Source organism: Oenanthe melanoleuca, chromosome 3 (assembly GCF_029582105.1).
Source record: "Oenanthe melanoleuca isolate GR-GAL-2019-014 chromosome 3, OMel1.0, whole genome shotgun sequence".
In the NCBI taxonomy this organism is placed as follows: Eukaryota; Metazoa; Chordata; class Aves; order Passeriformes; family Muscicapidae; genus Oenanthe; species Oenanthe melanoleuca.
The window spans coordinates 20,466,641-20,484,181 of record NC_079336.1 but is presented as its reverse complement, the minus strand read 5'-3'; the positions used below and the strand labels follow the sequence as shown (position 1 = coordinate 20,484,181).

Below are 17,541 nucleotides of genomic sequence, written 5' to 3'. Positions count from 1 at the left end.
CCTCTTAGCATACAGTGAGGTAAGTAGCAAATTAAAAATACCACATTCCAGAGATCTTTTATAAACCAATGACCATATTTCAGAATATAAAACAATAAGTGTATTACTCTAGACTAAAAACATCCCAGAAATTTAGGGAAAAACCTGGTGTCAAACTTTTAATAAGCTAAAAGTAGTTTCAAAGATGAATGAAATAATTAATCTGTGTTCTTTCTAGATAGAGAAATTACAGCTAACATTATTTTAATAGGATCCTAAGTTAGGTTTTTTTATTTCTTTTATTCTGTAAATAATTTTATTTATCGTTATTTTTTTATTATTTTCTCAGAGGGGATAGTGAAATACTGGAATAGATTGCCTGTGGGAAGTGTGAAATTTTCATCACTGAGGTCTTTCAAATTAGATCAAGATTGGTCAAGTATAATTTTGATTTGCGATAGGAGAATAGTCTAGATGGCCACTCATAACAATTTGGTTTTGTAATACTCCCAACCCTGTTTACACTTTCTTTTTTATTTCTGTATGTATCCAAGTCTGAGAATTGTCAATGCTCTCTGATATTTCCAATTGGATATCATACATATAAGCCACTGAGAATGTTTTTCTATGAATCTTGCTTTTAGGGACTTCTCCATTTCTAATCTCATATTTTTGTGTATTTAAATGCTTTTTCCAGCACTATGTTCAATGCCAGAAACAGGTCACTGAATGATGAATGCTTGTGGATTAACTTTAGGGACTTTCCAGCATATGAAAATAAGCCAATGTCTGACTGTAATGCACTCCCCAATTTGATTTCTATATGCAATGAAATTGCATATTTTGATGATAAATAGTATGTAAGTATCTTACTGGAATACAAGTGTATAGATACTTTAAAGTGTTGCCATAAACCTTAAATTTACTGGATTTAATAAGAAATAAATGCAAGTATGATGTTGAACATGAAAGAGCAACTAGAACTGCATCTCAGTTTCTAGGTAAAAGGCTTTTCCCCTTGCACTGGAAGAAGTGTATTTTTCTGCTGTGCAAGATAATAGATACAATTAAGGCTGAATTATATTTTCAACACTCTGAATGCACATCTCCCAGCTGGAACCTGTCAGTCGCATCTAATCATTGACCTAAGAAACATGCTGACAATTCCTTGAGTCAGAAGGTTTTCTCACACCATTCTTAATTGTTTAACATGCGTGAAGCTGAGAGATTCAAAATACTTGGCATAGTAGTCATTTTTTCCACTGTCCAAAGAAAATATGCCATTTTGCTCAGTTTGGTTTGGTTTACCTTAGTTTCAAAGTACTTGCTATTTAGTGACACTCTGCTTGCTGATATGCTTTGTTTTAACACAGCTACTCTAAAAGCCTTTAGCAGCCTCAGTAAATCTGTAGCAACAGGAATATTTCCCAGGCTGTGGGAGACAAGCATACAGAAATAAACAGATAAGACTCTAAATGGAACAGTGCCAGAATGCCCTAACTGCATTTATGATAAGTAGTTGAAGCAGCAGTGAGAAAAGCCTGACAATTTATTTATCAGTACAAGATTTAGAAACAACTAAGGAAAGAAGAGACACAGTAAGGGCTGAGGTACACACTGAGGATGAAAGTGCTGAAGTGTGACAGGTAAGCATAGATTTTGAGGTGCTTTAGCATATTGGACGTTGCATCAGACCTGACATAACTGAGAGGACCACCTGTGTGTGAGCAGGCATTGTACATCTTTTATTTTTTAAAATAACTTGCACAGAAGAGCTACTCAGTCTTGAACTTTTCAGTGTGTCTCTAGAAAGGTTATTGCTAAAGGTGAAGAACAAATGCTGACAGAGTTATTAGCTTCTACCGTGAACTAACAGACCTGGATTGGTTTGTTGGGTTTTGTTTTTTGTTTTTTGTTTTTTTGGTTTTTGATTTTTTTTTTTTTTTTTTTTTTTGTTTGTTTGTTTGTTTTGTTTTCAAATGGCATAGTAAAAGCTTCTTGCTTCACTAGGGTATTTGAAGTTATTTCATGTTTGGAGTATTTAGAGAGAAATAAAATAAGGTCCACCTGTATATACAGATGGGCACATACATGGGCTGGATGGATAGACTTGAGTTTTGAGTTTTGATTATGTACAATTAAATGCATGCTTACTTAATACAAAGATTACTGTTTTGATATGAGAAAGGAGACCTGAAAACCTTGGCAAGGAGTTACACCTTAATCAAAAGCATTCAGACACATTGTCACAAGTCAGAAGAGAACTGTAAGGCATGTTCAGACAAGTGGAAGCACAGTGCAAGACGTTGGGAACACTGAAGTCATTCACAGTTATCATGACTTGAAATGCATTGGCATTTTTACCGTGTACTACAGTAGAATATGAGTTTAACTTTCCATCAATTCAACATGCAGACAAACCTTTTGCAAGCATTGCTTGCCTGACACAAGATCAGAGTTGGTTCTAGTTGTGGGAAAAGAATTCAGCTGAACTTTAGGGAATATAGAGCATTTAACCAGATAAACCTATGCTGACTGTGTTGAGTACATCAGAAAACTGAAAAACTACCCCTCCTGCTGTGGTCACTTAGTGGAGAATGACTTCTAATATAAAGACCTGCTCCCAGAAGCTGCAGAATTTACTTTTATCCTTCTGCTTCTCCACTTTCTCTAACACGTTCAGAGCAGTTAAAAGTCGACTTACAGAGCCCCTTCCTTATCATTTTTTCTACCTTTTCTGTCCCAGTACTATTCCTTCCACTGTCAGGAGGCTCAGCCCCTGCCTACTGATGGAAAAATACTCCATTTTGATAAGCAAAGAACAGTTCTGGTTAGAATACAAAAAGTGCCAAGAAGTTGTGCTACAAACGAGGCTGCTTATTTTGGAACATTCCTATAGATCTGCTTCTGTCAGCAATACCAAAAATTCCAGAACAGCAGAAATGCACTAATCATTCATCATTTAATGTAGGTTATATCTACCCATTGTAATAGTATTTAAAGTACTGTGTTGTATTTACTTTAAATTTATCGGATGTGACAACTTGGAAACAATGAAAACAAGTTTGAGACTTGAGAGTTGTGTTTATGGTACCCTGATGATTTGTTCTGAAATTAATAGTTTTCATTGAATTGGGTAAATAGAGATAAAAACTAGATTTTTTTTTCAACAAATACTTATCTTCACCACTGAAAGATTCCAGACAAATACTATGATTTGTTCTTTTGAAATTTATTTATTTATTTTTTATTTTAAAATATTGAAATATTGAATTTCTTCTCCACCATTGACTGCATATAAAGAAAAAAACACTCTCATTTGTAAAACTTCACTTTTTTATTGGTAAATATTTTAAAATGAAGGCTTTAAAGCTCATTTTTATTCAGTGTATTTACTGCAGAGCAGTAAACTGGATGCCAAACTCAGAGCAGCTTGTGATTCTGTACACACACACATTGGTTTATATGAACTCATGAAATAGATTAATTTTAATAGTTTGATAAGTAGACTGCTCCAAGTTGCCATTTTGCAGAAAGTAACATCCTTTCAGAGAAGATAACATGGCTTTCCATTCAGAAGAGCTGTGGGGCAAGCATAAAATTTTTACCAGCTTTAGTAACTTGTGTAAGGACATAGTGTTAATATCTGTATATGAATAACTAGTTTAAAATAAACATTGTATTAAAAGAAATAAAAAAAAATATTGTCAAAAGCAAGAGACCTGGGAAGTCAGATGACAGAAGACAATCTTAACTTGGAGACCTATCCTAAGAGTGATTGAAATAGACATTTTTATAACTATACTCTGCCTGAAAACTATGCATTATGAGATACTGTTAAAGGAACTCTGGTTAAATAAATTAATACATAAGCTTGAAAAACCACCCTAGATGTTACTCAAACGTCATTAAGTTGACAGCAAATAAAGCTTTGTGATCTTGAAAGAAAAACTGTCCATTTGGAGTTAAATTCAGAAGGAGAAAAAAAAAGTGAAAATAATTCAGTAAATAATTTTCTTCATGAGGTAGAAAATTGACACATAATATTTAAAATTCTGAAATAAATTAATCAAATATGTAAATAAAGTTTAAAATATCTGAATAATGTCCTTAAGTGAGACACTTCCCTGTCTAGTCATCTACTTGGTTGCTTTTCTCATCAGATAAATAATGATAAATTGAATTCTTTAACAACTTAGTTCTAAATGCATAGAACAAACAAACATGAAATATATGAACAAACTATGATAAAGTAGTGCAGAATTGAAAGAAAGCCTGAGAGAATGGAGAAGTCTACTAGAAAGCATTTAAGAGTTTTTCAGTTCATTGCTTCTTGGACCAAATCTCTTTGGACACTTCCAATTTTTTTCTCTATCAAATAAAGCATTGCCCTCAGCCGGTGTTGAAAATTCTCTCTCTACAGTGATTATATTGAACTAAATAATCATTTGTAAATGTTTGTCTATATTAGATGCACTTCTAAGTTTTAATGTTTTAAATACTGGTACATTTATTAGAATGTTGCAGATCATGGAAAATTAATTTCAATTTTTATAAATGGGATATGTCAAAATTACTAATCTATGTTTCTTATTTCAGTGGTGGGGCAATATTTTAAAGATATATATGATAAAATTCCAATTCTTCATCTTTTTCTTTCCTTTCTTTTCAGCTGTATCTTGTGGCATTCCTGAGTCCCCTGGGAATGGTTCAGTTATAGGGAATGAATTCACTTTGGGCAGTAGATTGATATATGAATGTAATGAGGGCTTCAAGCTAGAATCTAGTCAACAAGCAACAGCAGTGTGTCAAGAAGATGGATTATGGAGCAACAAAGGGAGGCCTCCTGTTTGCAAATGTAAGTGGGCATGTATTTCTCAAGAATATTTCCCCAGAACTTTCTCAGGAAATTCTTCACTGCTGATATCTAGGTTTTACATAAATATATGCCCTGAAGTGGCCATTCAGGAATGCATCATGATTTAGCTTGTAGTAAAATAGAAGAGGTCTATAAATTTGTTTAATTAAAAAAATCTTTGTTTTATCTTCTTCAAAACATCTGAATTTGATAGTTAGATTTCCTGTAAATTTTCTTGTTATGAATATTGTGCCCTTCACCTTGATGAGTTACCAATTATAATTTCTTTCTTTAATATAGCTTCTAAAGTAATAAAAGCAAAAATTATTTCTCTAAATATTAGTGTAGATAATTAAGCTGGGTAAGAGTCCTGGAGTCTTCACTTCTGCCGCCTGTCAGGAACAAACCAATGTAGTGCAGACTCATCTCCTATACGGCATCGCCTCTCATTTTTATTGGGCAGCCACTGCTTCTCTCTATCCTGCATCAAAGCAATAACTAACTGAGCCTGACTTCAACATGAGTTGAAATACTGATTAGAACATAATCTCAAAGTTAGTAATTGCTATAATAATATGTGCAAAAATTTTGAGAGTTTATTTGGAATCTTGATCTAACCAACAGCATATGTATGTGCCTTCCAGATTCTGAATTTGACGAGCACTTTAAATTTTGAAACAAGTAAAATTCAACTCAATTTTAAAGAAACAGTAAAATAAGGCAAATACATAAATTGTGAAGATATACATGATTTTGAAAGGGTTTTCATTTATTTGAACCAATTAATAGCAAACAATTGTTAGAAAATATTTTTGAAAGATATTTTATGAGAATTACTAGGCATCCTTGATGGGTGGTCATTTACCCTAATCTTGAGCACTCTTTCACTCTTTCACTTTTTTCCTAGTCTTTTTATAATTTGAAGCTGTTTTTCTGTAGTGTAAAGGCCTTGTTTCATTTTGTATCCACAGTGGACAAATAGAAATTACTTTATACTTGTTTTATTCTTCTTAATGTGTTTGAAAACTGTTATTTTTTCAGTGTAGCAGGTTATCCTTGGGGAATAGTCATACCTCATCCAGGTGTTCACTCCTTTCCCTTTTCAACCAGATAGGAAAAAATAGGATGAAAAATCTCGTGAGTCAAGATAGGACAGAGAGAGGATTCAACTTGGAAAAAGTTAATTTAATATATTGCCAATTTAAATAAGGTCAAACAAGCTTCAGAAAATAAAGATTAAAAACAACACTTTCCTTCCTCTATTCCCAAGGTCACCTTCATTCTGTTGGTTCTTTTCCTTACTCCAGCCAGTGCTAGGGGATAAGGAATAGGATTTGTGGTCAGCTTATTAAAGGTTTCTGTCTGCTTCTCCTTGCTCTGTGCACTTTTCCTCTGCTCCACCACGTGTCTTCTTCATGAGCTATTGAACTTCAAGATAAACTTGCTCTAGTGTGGCTCCTCCATCAGCTGCAGATTTTTCAAGAAATAATATCTCTCTGCTGTGGTGTGGGCTGCAGTATGGATATCTGCTCTGGCAGGGTCCTCTCCGTTGGGCTGCAGTAAAACACCAGCTCTGGTGTCTGGAACATCTCCCTCTTATGTGACCTCAGTGCTCCCCCTCCTGTTTCTCACTCTTTTCCTTCCTCCCTTCTCTGCCTGCGCAGTTTTGCCCCTTCCCAAACACAGTTTCTCAGAGGTGCTAGGATCGGGGCTGCAGAGCCCAGCTGTGTCCTGCAGTGGGTCCTTTGGAGCTAACAGCCCAGCAGCTTCTCCTCACAAAGGCCACCCCTGAGCTGCTCACCACCTTAATTCCTGACTCCAGTGCACTCAGTCACCTTCTCTGTAGAGATAACTATCTTATTGTGATTCATTCTCACTCTTCCTTCCTACTTTTAGGACCAGTGATTCTCATTATTGTCCTCTGGACAATCTCCAATTGATCTTCACCTTTCTTGAAGGACAGTGCCTAAAACTGTACACAGCAATTCCACAGAGTACATAAAGAGGATTATTCAAGACCAGCTGTGATCACACAGACATGATCTGAATTCAGAGCCATGTACAGAGGGAAGGCAGTGCTCCAGTGAATTGAAGTGAGCTTCATTCTCAGAAAAAATTGACAATGTACAAAGCACATAACTTGAATGATTAATCAGCAAAAATGTCAACTTTTTTTTTTTTTTTTTTTTTTTTAAGGAAGAGGCCAGATAAACTATCTGGGGATTAGATATGCTAAATTAATAACACTATATCTGCAGTGAAAAAAAACAAACAAACTTTCACCCCCCCAAAAAAATAGAGAGAGAACAAAAAAGCTTGTGTTAGTGAAATAGTCAAACTTAACCAGACAATGACTACCCTTTAAAACAAAGCTTAATTATTAACATTTAGCACAACTTTTGCATTAATTTTTTTTAATATTTATAATAAGCTAACAAAATATATAACATTTTCTTCTCTTCCGTGTATTCTCTTTTCCTTTTTTAAAAATTCATTGTTTGAAAAAGAATCCAATTACTTCTAAATCTAGGCATGCTAAATTAAAGTGCTAGTGATGTACATGACAATTTAAAGTCAATATTTTCAGAATGGATTGCTATTCAGAGGCAGGCATACTTTATCCAAGATTTCATACTTGCAAATTGCAGAAAAGCTTAGACAATCTGCATAACAACCTGTTTTTTTCAGTATTGTTGCTGTAAGGATAGATGTATTTAGTCTCCAGCAACAGAAACATCTCTAACTTGATAGAAAGCAAACTCAGCACAGAAAGGTAAATGGTAAATAAATAATTTCAATTTTATTCTCATGTCTATTAAAATGAAGGTTGAAATCAGGGCAGTTTGTTTTGCAAAGCACCTCTGATAAAATCAGGCCTGAGGCAGATGTTTGAAATGCCTTTCTTTTCATTGAAAGTATTTACATCAGATTTGACGCATGAAAAATATGATTTGTGATGGTCATAGAGCAAGACACAGATGGATCATGGATATTAGGCTATTGAATTTAATAACAGAAACTACAAAGCAACAGATATCTACTAAGAAAGCTTAACTGAATGACAAATATCTTGCTTCAGTTATTCTGTGTAGAGATGCATAGAACATGACGAAGGAAGAGACTTGTCTATTGCTCTTCCGTAGAATCACAGAATCACGAGAATAGTTTGGGTTAGAAGGAACATTAAAGATCATCTAGTTCTATCCTCCCTGCCATGGACAGGAATACCTTCCCCTAGACCAGGTTGCTTACGGCCTCATCTAACCTGGCTTTGAACACTTTCAGGAATGGAACATTCCCAGCTTCTCTGGGAAACCTGTTCCAGTGCTTCATCACCATCATAGTGAAGAAATTCTAACCTAAACTCACTCTCTTTAAATTTGAAACCTTTACTCCTTTTCCTATCACTACATCCTCTTGTAAAAAGTCTCTCTCTAGCTGTCTTGTAACCCCCTTTAGGCACTGGAAGGCTGCTCTAAGGTCTCCCAGTAGCCTACTTTTCTCCAGGCTGAATGACACCAACTCCCTCAGCCTGTCATCATCAGCCCATTGATCATCTTATTGGCCTTCTCTGGATTCACTCCAACAGGTCCACATCCTTCTTTTGTTGGGGGCCCTAGAGCTGGGCACAGTATTCCAGGTGGGATCTCACAAGAGCAGCATAGAGAAGTAAAATCACCTCTCTGAACCTGTTGGTCACACTTCTTTCGATGAAGCCCAGAATACAGTTGGCCTTCTGGACTCCAGTGCACACTGCTAGCTCATGTCAAACTTCTCACCAACCAACACCCCAAATCCTTCTCCTCAGGGCTGCCCTCAATTTATTTTGTGCCCAGCTTGTACTTGTGTTTCAGATTGCCCTGAGTCATGGGCAGGACCTCACACTTGGCCTTGTTGAACTTCACAAGGTTCATCTTTATCCATTATTTGTCTACTTGTCAAATCCATGTCTCTCTGGTCTTTGCTCTTACTGTTTTCATAGAAGTATGTGGATGCATAACCTTGAATAGTGAGTTTATGGTTTATTCTTCTAGCATTTTAATTAGTTAAGATAGTCCCTATAACTGCATCATTTTATTGCTCTTTTTCAGTATTCCTTTAATATATTTATTCAAAGATTTAAATCAGATGCTAGCAATTATTTTAAGCAACATAGCAAATATTTTAAGGAACAGCTAATGCCACTTTTCTATAATGTTCATATTGCAGATTTTGCTGTAGATTTTTTTTTGAGATTGTAGTGTGCTGAATTGTAACAGTGATGGTTCAGATCATCTTTTTTTCTAGAAATAAATTGAAAAATAATTATAAATTGTATAATTTATATGTTTATAAATTAGCCTTTTTCATAATTTTCAATGTGTTTGGAAAATATCTGGTTATAGAACTAAGAATCATAAGTAGTTCTGAAACAAAACATTAGTTGTAGTATAAATGCAAAACGAAATTTGCTAAGATAAACAGGCAAAGATTCACTATCAGCTTATCATAGATATTGTGCTGGTGATTTTTATTTTCTAAGACATTCAGAACATCATACCCATTTTCTTTAACAAATCAGTAAGTATTTTTTGTAGTATTTTGGCAGCATTCGTATGTAACATGGAGCACTTATTCAGTGAACTGTAATAAAACAGTTCATAAATTTAGCAATTTTTAATTAGTCCAGATGCATTAGACTGGTAGCAGATTGTCTTGATATAGCTGACTGAATGGACAGACTGATGCTGAATACCACATGATCCTTTTATTCATTTTGAGATTTTGAAGCCTTTCCTGGTTGAATATATTGACCAACGTGAACAGCTTTTTTTTTTTTCCTTTCAGCATACTAAAACTATCAACTTGCTCAAGTGATCCTATTTTGTTCTTATGACTTTGTTCATAGATTCTGTGATATATAGGATTACTTGGTTTCCTAGTGTCTTCTAATTTTACTAATACTTGTTAATTTAAACCACACTAGTATCCCAGATATAATGCATTACTTCACCTTAATGTTGCTATTGTTTTTAATCTAATAGTAAATTTATTCAAAAGATTATATTTGACAAATATAATATCGAGCATTAACTTTGCCAAATAGTAAGTTCAAAATGCTCTTCTCCTTTTTTGTGATTGTTAACTACCAGCTGAAGTATGGCAATCAAGTATCTTGCGCTCCTTGAAAATAATAATAGCAAGTATTGCTAAATAGCAAGTTCCTGTAATTGAGATATTTTTCCATCATGAACATTGTATATTTTTTTCTTTGCACTCAGAGTCACAATATTCAAGGTATTCTTGAGGAGCAACCTTCAGATGTTTTGCAACACTTCCCAAAATAAGCTTTTCCATGAAGATTATTTTTCACTTTCTATATTTAGAGCAGTAAAGGAATAAGATTTTTCACTGAAGTGAGACTGATAGGCTTCTTGCCTTTCTTGAAAATTGGGACAATGTTCTTCAGCTTCCAGTCAGCTGGAACCTCTCCAGATTCCCAAGACTGCTCAAAAATCATCGAGAGAGGTTTTGTGGTGACATCACCGAGCTCTTTGAGGATTTTTGGATGAATCCTATCAGTCCCCATAGATGTGTAGGGATCAGCTGGAAGAGCAGCTCATACACAATTTCAGGGTTGACTGCAACTTGATCATTCTCGTAGTCATGGTCCTCCAGTTCAGGGTGCTGAGACCCTCTTGGTGCATCATCTGTGTTGAGGACAGAGACAAAGAATGCATTAAGCAACTCTGCCTTGTCCACGTCCCTGTTTGTGAGGTGACCATCCTCGTCCTGTAATGTTATTTCTACACTGCCATTAATATATTTGAAAGCACTCCTTTTATTATCCACTGTATTTTTGGAAATCTTCAACTCCAGTTGAGCTTTGACTGAATGAATTTTCTCCCTACATTGACAAGCAGTATCTCTGTATTTTTCCATGATACCTTATCTTGCTTCCACAGGGCATACACCTTCCTTTTTTGCCTTATTTCCAAGAGAAGATTCCTGGTCAACCCAGCCAGCTTTTTGCCTCACCTGCTTGACTTCTGACATTCCTGTGCCTTTAGGGAGGCAATGTTTAAAAAGTGACCAACAGTGATGGACCCCAACACCACTAAAAATATTTTCCATGGGGAATTTACTTTACTAGTTTCCTGAAAAGTTTGAAGTTTGCTCTTCTCGTTCCAGAGTTGAGGTTTTGCTGGCACTTTTCTTCTTGTCAACAGAAATTTTAAACTCAGCAGCTTTGTGATTGCTGTGGCCAAGACAGCCATCAATCTCCACTTAGCTTACGAGATCCTCCCTGTTGACAAGCAATAGATCAAGGAAGGTGTCTTCTGAGCCAGTTCCCTTAGGACCTGTTCCATAAAGTTATAATCCAAGATTTTTAGGAATCTTCTGGGCTGGGTTGTAGCAGCTGTGTGGTTCTCCCAGGTAATTTCTGACAAGTTGAAGTCCTCCATAAGGACAAGAGCAGTTGACTTGGAAGCATCCCTTAATTGCTCAAAGAATAATGTCTTTGCATCACCTTCATTGCTGTAGGTCTACAGTAGGCTCCTGCAATGGCATTCACATGATTTGTTTGTCCCTTGATTCTTATGCAAAAACTCTCAACTGAGCATCACTGACTGATAACTCCATATATTCTACCCCTTCTATTACATCTGTGCCACCCCCTCAACACTGGTTGCCTTTTCTGCCCTGCCTATCCCTCCTGAAGAGCCTGTTACCATCCAAGAGGGCACTCCAGTCACAGGACTCATCCCACCAGATTTTATTTATGCCAATGATACCAGACTGGGACTGGGGCAAACCTTGCAGTTCATTTTGCTTTACTTTTGCTATGTGCATGTGTAGAAACATTTTAAGTGTGATACTTTGTAGCCAGCACCTTGTGAAGCAGATTGAGGGATTAGCGCTTTTTTCCTCAAATTTTGGCACACCATACAATCGTTCATCACTGGTATTTTCCTTTTTCCCTTTCCAAACTATATTAAAGCTCTGTCAGTGAGCCCCACTGGCTCCTGTGATAGAGCTCTTTTTCCTGAGAAAGGTCCATCTTATCAGGTGTCAGTAGACCAAGTGTTAAGTAGATCATCTCATGGTCAACAAACCCCAAATTTTTCCATTTACACCAGCCTCAAAGCCATGCGTTGACCTCACAGTTCTGCCTATTTCGACTTCATAACAACTCTTTTTTTATAGTAATTATATGTCATTATGAATTCCCTGCTTTTGAGTCTATTTAGAATTATCAATATATGGAGATTGTCATGTTATTAAAATAGATAATATTAATCATGATTTCAAATTGTAATTATGTTTTCTGACCTGTATTTTATGTAAATCAATATTATTCATACATTTTTGTATAAAAATGCCTGGAGAAGTAAGAGAACATCTTCACATCTGCAAAGTTGAGATAATCCCTTACAGAGTTTCATCTATGTAAATGAGAATTTAAATAGTGACCAGACCATAATTTCCAAAACACTGACCCTAAGAGGCAAGTTGCACAAACCATGTGCACAAAATCGAGCATCTGCTAATACTCTCTTTTTTGTTTCTTGAAGGATGAGGAATTTAATAAATCAAAATCAGTCCCTGTAAAATTAAAATTTTTCGAGCAGCAGGTTTAGTTGATTACATCAACACAGTTTAGAAGTATATTCTGTACTGGAGAACATATTGAATTAGAAATTGTACATTTATGCATTAGAATCTGATAGCTGTTTGTGAAGTGTGCTTGCAAATTTAAGTGTATCTATATATAAAGATTAAATTGTATACTGACCTCAGTATCTAGAGGTAACATCTATGCAGCTCATTTACATATTCTGAGCCTGTCTTGACATTTTTATTGTCAAGACTAAAATTACTGCTATTCAACTAAATAAGAAGCTTGCTTTCATATTTGAAAGAACCAATAAAACTATTGCTTGGAAGAAGGAGTGATAAAAATGTTAAAGTTTATAGGCATTAAGTTCCTATTATAATATGTTTTGTTTTCTGAAAGATGATTTTCACAACAAGGTAGCAAGTAGAGTGCTTCAATATGCATATTTTATTTAACAAGTATGGAAAATTTTTTCTTGGTGAATAGTTCATAATCTTTCCATAATTATGAAACTCAGTTTAGTATCAATACTAATATAAATTAAATTAGGAAGTAGGTAGTCCTCTATTAACCTGGGATACCATTCTTCACTTGCCATAATATTATTTTAAAGGCCAAAGTGAAGACCTATTAAGTTTCAAAGTGATTGTACACTGGCAATCCTTCCTAAGATATACCAAAAAAAAAAAATCTAACAAAATATTCAACAATTTCAACTCAATATAACATTGTAATCTGTCATTTGGAAGTTCTGCAAAATATTTCTCCTTTATAAATACTTACACATATCCATAGATATGCTGTGTTCAGTTCTGATTTTCTTGGATGCCAAAATTTGCCATGGTAAGATAACTATTGAAAAAGGTAAATGTAGAAGTATAGCATTAACATCCAAATTTTTACAAGAACTTTCATTCTCTCACTTTCCCTTTAGTTCAATGATTGCCTGAACTAGTCTTTTCCATCACACATTCATACTTGTGATAAAATCTCTTTATACATCTCAGACAGTGTGAAGGTTATGGAATATGTAATTATTTATTTATGTATTTATTTTGTTGATTTTCCTTGGAAAGTGTAGCTTTTCTTAACTGTTTCTGGGGTAGTAGTTTTTTTCATAAGTAGTGAATCTCACTCACTTAGTGACATAGTAGCAAATCTCACTTAGTGACATAAACAGTCAGTAATTCACCCAGATGTTTTATATGCAGGAAAATTCATAAAAACATGATAAAAGATAACAAATATAACTATTTTAAATAGTCACAAATATTTTCATAATGCCAGTCTAGAGTCATAGGTACATTAAGATAGAATTCATGTCAATATCATAAGTATTGTGCACATTCTGTGGACTGAAATTGCAGAGCATCAAATTGAAACTGAAAAAAGAACATAAACCATACTTATTGTCTATTGTCAGTAACTGTATTCTCTTATAAAATATGAAATACTAAAAACAACAGAACTATAATAACTCTAGAAATCTTCCTAAATATCATCAATTTTTAACATCTTCTAAACTGGAATGAAATAATTTTCCTGTGTACCCACAATATATGGTTTTATAGTAATTATTTTTTCAATGTGTACTAGCAGCTTTTATGGCTGCCTGTTTTAAGAACTTCAAGCTTTGCAAATATTACATAGCAATATTTGCTTTCCCTTTTATATCCACTGTAGTCTGTCATGTGTTTTGTCTCTGAAATCTTTGAATAAATCTCATTAGAGAGCATAACTGTATGTCATTATTCCACTACACTCACTAAGTGAAAATATACTACAGACTCCAGTTCAATTTGTAATACTCCCTGTATGCGAATTATTTTTCTTAGAACTTGTATTTCCAAAATGACTATGGTATTCTAAGTCTTAGATTGTGAAACATCTGTCAGTAAGGCAAGGCATACATCTGTAAAGAAATTTTGGGGCAGAATGCTAATATGTACGTGCTCTCTCTTCACAGCTGTAACCTGCCCCAGCATAGAGACTCTTCTGTCAGAACATGTTGTCTGGAGACTGATTTCTGGGTCACTGAATGAGTATGGAGCTCAAGTCATGCTCAGCTGCAGTCCTGGATATTATTTGTTGGGTCGAAGACTCATTCAGTGCAGGACTAATGGAACCTGGAGCGTAGGCAGTGAAAAGCCAACTTGTAAGGGTAAGGAGCATACTTGTTTACAGAATATCCTATACTTCTTAATACATCTATTTTCTTTTTTAAATAAAGGCTTTAATAAACTATTTTGCTCTCACATTCCAAGAATTAAAAAAATGTGAAATTTTCATTAACTTGAAATTAATTTATTCCAACTCCTTAGGTGTTAAGTACAATATGATTCATACAAGAACCAATGAAGTAGCATCAAGAAATTAATCTGTATTTATTATTTATAGGTGGTGCATAAGTATGTAGAAATTAATAGGAGAAATTGTATTACTTTAGAAGATTCCAGACTAGAGTTAGATTAGAAGATGATATTGCTTTGACTTCTTAAAACTGTACTGTTGGAGAAGCATTCATATGAGCTTTCGTAGTGTTTTCATAAAAAAATGCCATCAATTCTGACTTTGGATTTTTAAAGTTTTAGAGAACCTTGGCAATCTCAGTGGAATAATACAGATTTAAAGGGCTACAGTGCCAAAGTCTTAATAAATTTCTCCAAAACGTCATTTTTTCCTTAAAAATATGTTATTTTTTTAAATTATGTTAACTGCAATAGCACACAGACTAAAAAATGTAGTTTTGATCTGCTGCCTGATATGCAGCTACTGCTGTATATGCTGCTGTTCAGCTGCTGACTGACAAGTCTTTGAAAATATAGTTCTTTTCCACCCTCTACAATTACAGAAATTTTATGTGAGTAGAAAATTGAGTGATCCACATCAGATGCAGTTAAGCAAAAGAAAAGTATTAGATAGAGGAACACAGGATTACTGATTGAAGAGATATTAATTAATTTATAAGAAAGGTACATTATTTTGCCCTCTGCTAGAGGACAGATTAGGATTTAATTGTAGCAAACGTCATCCCCCAAGAAATATTCAGTAATATTTTCATTGGACATGGATTATTAAGATCCAGAAACATGCTGCAGACTATTTTTGTGGAGTCTACAGTTTACTGCTAAGGATAGATTATTTATTTATTTATTTATTTATTTATTTATTTATTTTCTAGTTGTTTGTTTTTCTGAAGCAGTAGGAAAGCTAATTGAAACACTGATGATAAGGAGTTTAGATTATATTTATCTATTTATTGTCTAATTATCCCTAGTATCTCTAAAGGAATTCAAATCCTCAAATTAGAGGTCATTCTGGATTAAGAGAAATCTAATTAGTAAATTGTTTTTTTTTTTAAATATATGTTGAACAGATGCCTAAAAATTCTAATATAGCTCATTATTCATGTAGTTTATGTATTTTTTACTGTAATCTCTGAAATTAAAGCCAATGAAGCATTTGTATTATGCTTAGAACTGTTCATTCTATTGAATCAAAGTCTTCAAAAAGAGTTTACTTTTTTAAACATAAATGTAATTAATATTCAGCATTAAAATTAGAAATTATAATGTTAGGCTGATCCACAAATTACATTAATGTGACTTGATCATAGTCAAAATGAGTCTTACTCATGTCTGGGCACATTATGTATCTAAGAAATTATGATCATACATTTTCTGATTATGACTGAGTTAGTTAACTACATGGTAGCTGGCACTTGATTTTATCCAAATTCTGCACAATTCCATGTTGTATTCTATAGTGAACATTTTAAAATATATGAGTGGGGCCTTGGGATTTCAGATAGGAAGTTTAGTTGTGATCCAGATTGAAAGTAAACATATGATTTATATTAATTTAATTACAATTGAAGCTCTTGAAGATTGGTCTTCATCTTAAATTGCAATATTATTTATATATTCTTCTAGAAACAAAAGAAATGACAGAATGGTTTTAATTAAATTATGGTTTGGTACATTCTTGAAAGACAATTTTTCATATGTTGTGCAATAGACGTGGGTTCCAGCTGATACTACAGAAAGTTTCTGTGATAAGTGGTCAAATCTAGTCTTTGGAAAAAACAGATTATTTATTGTTTTAGCAAGCAGACTATCATTTTTGCTATATGCTTATAAGTAGGAGTGGGAAATGAGAAAAAAGACAGTTCTAAAAATTCAGAGTGCTAAATGTTCAAAAGATTTATAATACCTTTAAACTGGCACAAATAACCAGGGAAAATGTATTAGAGGAGCAGCTATGGATATGCATATATGGAATATAACCACAACCTTCTGAGGAACTAATATAATTCCCTTGTTTCAGAACTAGAAATATGGATTGGCTACTGTCAAGATATGCAGGTATCCCAAAGTATCTTTAGATTTAGAACATACGTTGCCAAATTAGGCATAATTTTAAATCCTTTCTATGGAATACAACTTTTGTATTTATTCCTATTACATTTACTTTTTAAGAAAACATGAAGTGATGTATTATCTTCCAGTAAAAAAAAAAAAATTAAAAGCATTTTCATATTTCAAAATGTTCTGTTTCTTTTTTTTTCCCCTAGTTATCTCCTGTGGTGGTCTTCCATCTCCACCAAATGGAAATAAGATTGGAACCTTAACAGTGTATGGAGCTACTGCAATATTCACTTGTAACACAGGATACACATTAGTTGGTTCCCATGTGAGAGAATGCTTGGCAAATGGTCTCTGGAGTGGTACTGAAACCCAATGCCTAGGTAAAACTCCCGAATTTCTCTTTGTTTTTTGTTTTGTCTTATGCAGTATCAAGAGCTGGAATTCAGCTCTTGTCAAGCAACATTTTTGAATCAATTAAAAATAAAGGTACCTTAAATATGAAAGTATCATATACTGAATATTATTTTGCACTATTCTACTAGGATATATCTTTTTATTAGAAATTAAATTACCTTTTATGTTGTTGTAATGCTTTTCAAACCAGTATGATTTTTAAGAAACTCAAATAATTGCCCACATTCAGAGAGCTTTTCATTGTGCTGCAGGGTGTGTGATGAAACTAAGCTTCAAGATAATCTTCAACTAGGACTATTCCTGATGTATTCCAGCTACAATTG

At 34.1% G+C, this 17,541-nt stretch overlaps 1 protein-coding gene across 1 annotated transcript in view; it reads left to right on the top strand.

The window, feature by feature from the left end:
- CSMD1 (CUB and Sushi multiple domains 1) overlaps positions 1–17,541 on the top strand; it is a 1,037,656-nt gene that overhangs the window by 960,394 nt on the left and 59,721 nt on the right. The window contains exons 50-52 of the mRNA XM_056488498.1: positions 4,652–4,837; positions 14,404–14,598; positions 17,011–17,184. Of these exons, the coding sequence (XP_056344473.1) occupies positions 4,652–4,837; positions 14,404–14,598; positions 17,011–17,184 (555 nt within the window). The remainder of the gene's footprint in view (positions 1–4,651; positions 4,838–14,403; positions 14,599–17,010; positions 17,185–17,541) is intronic.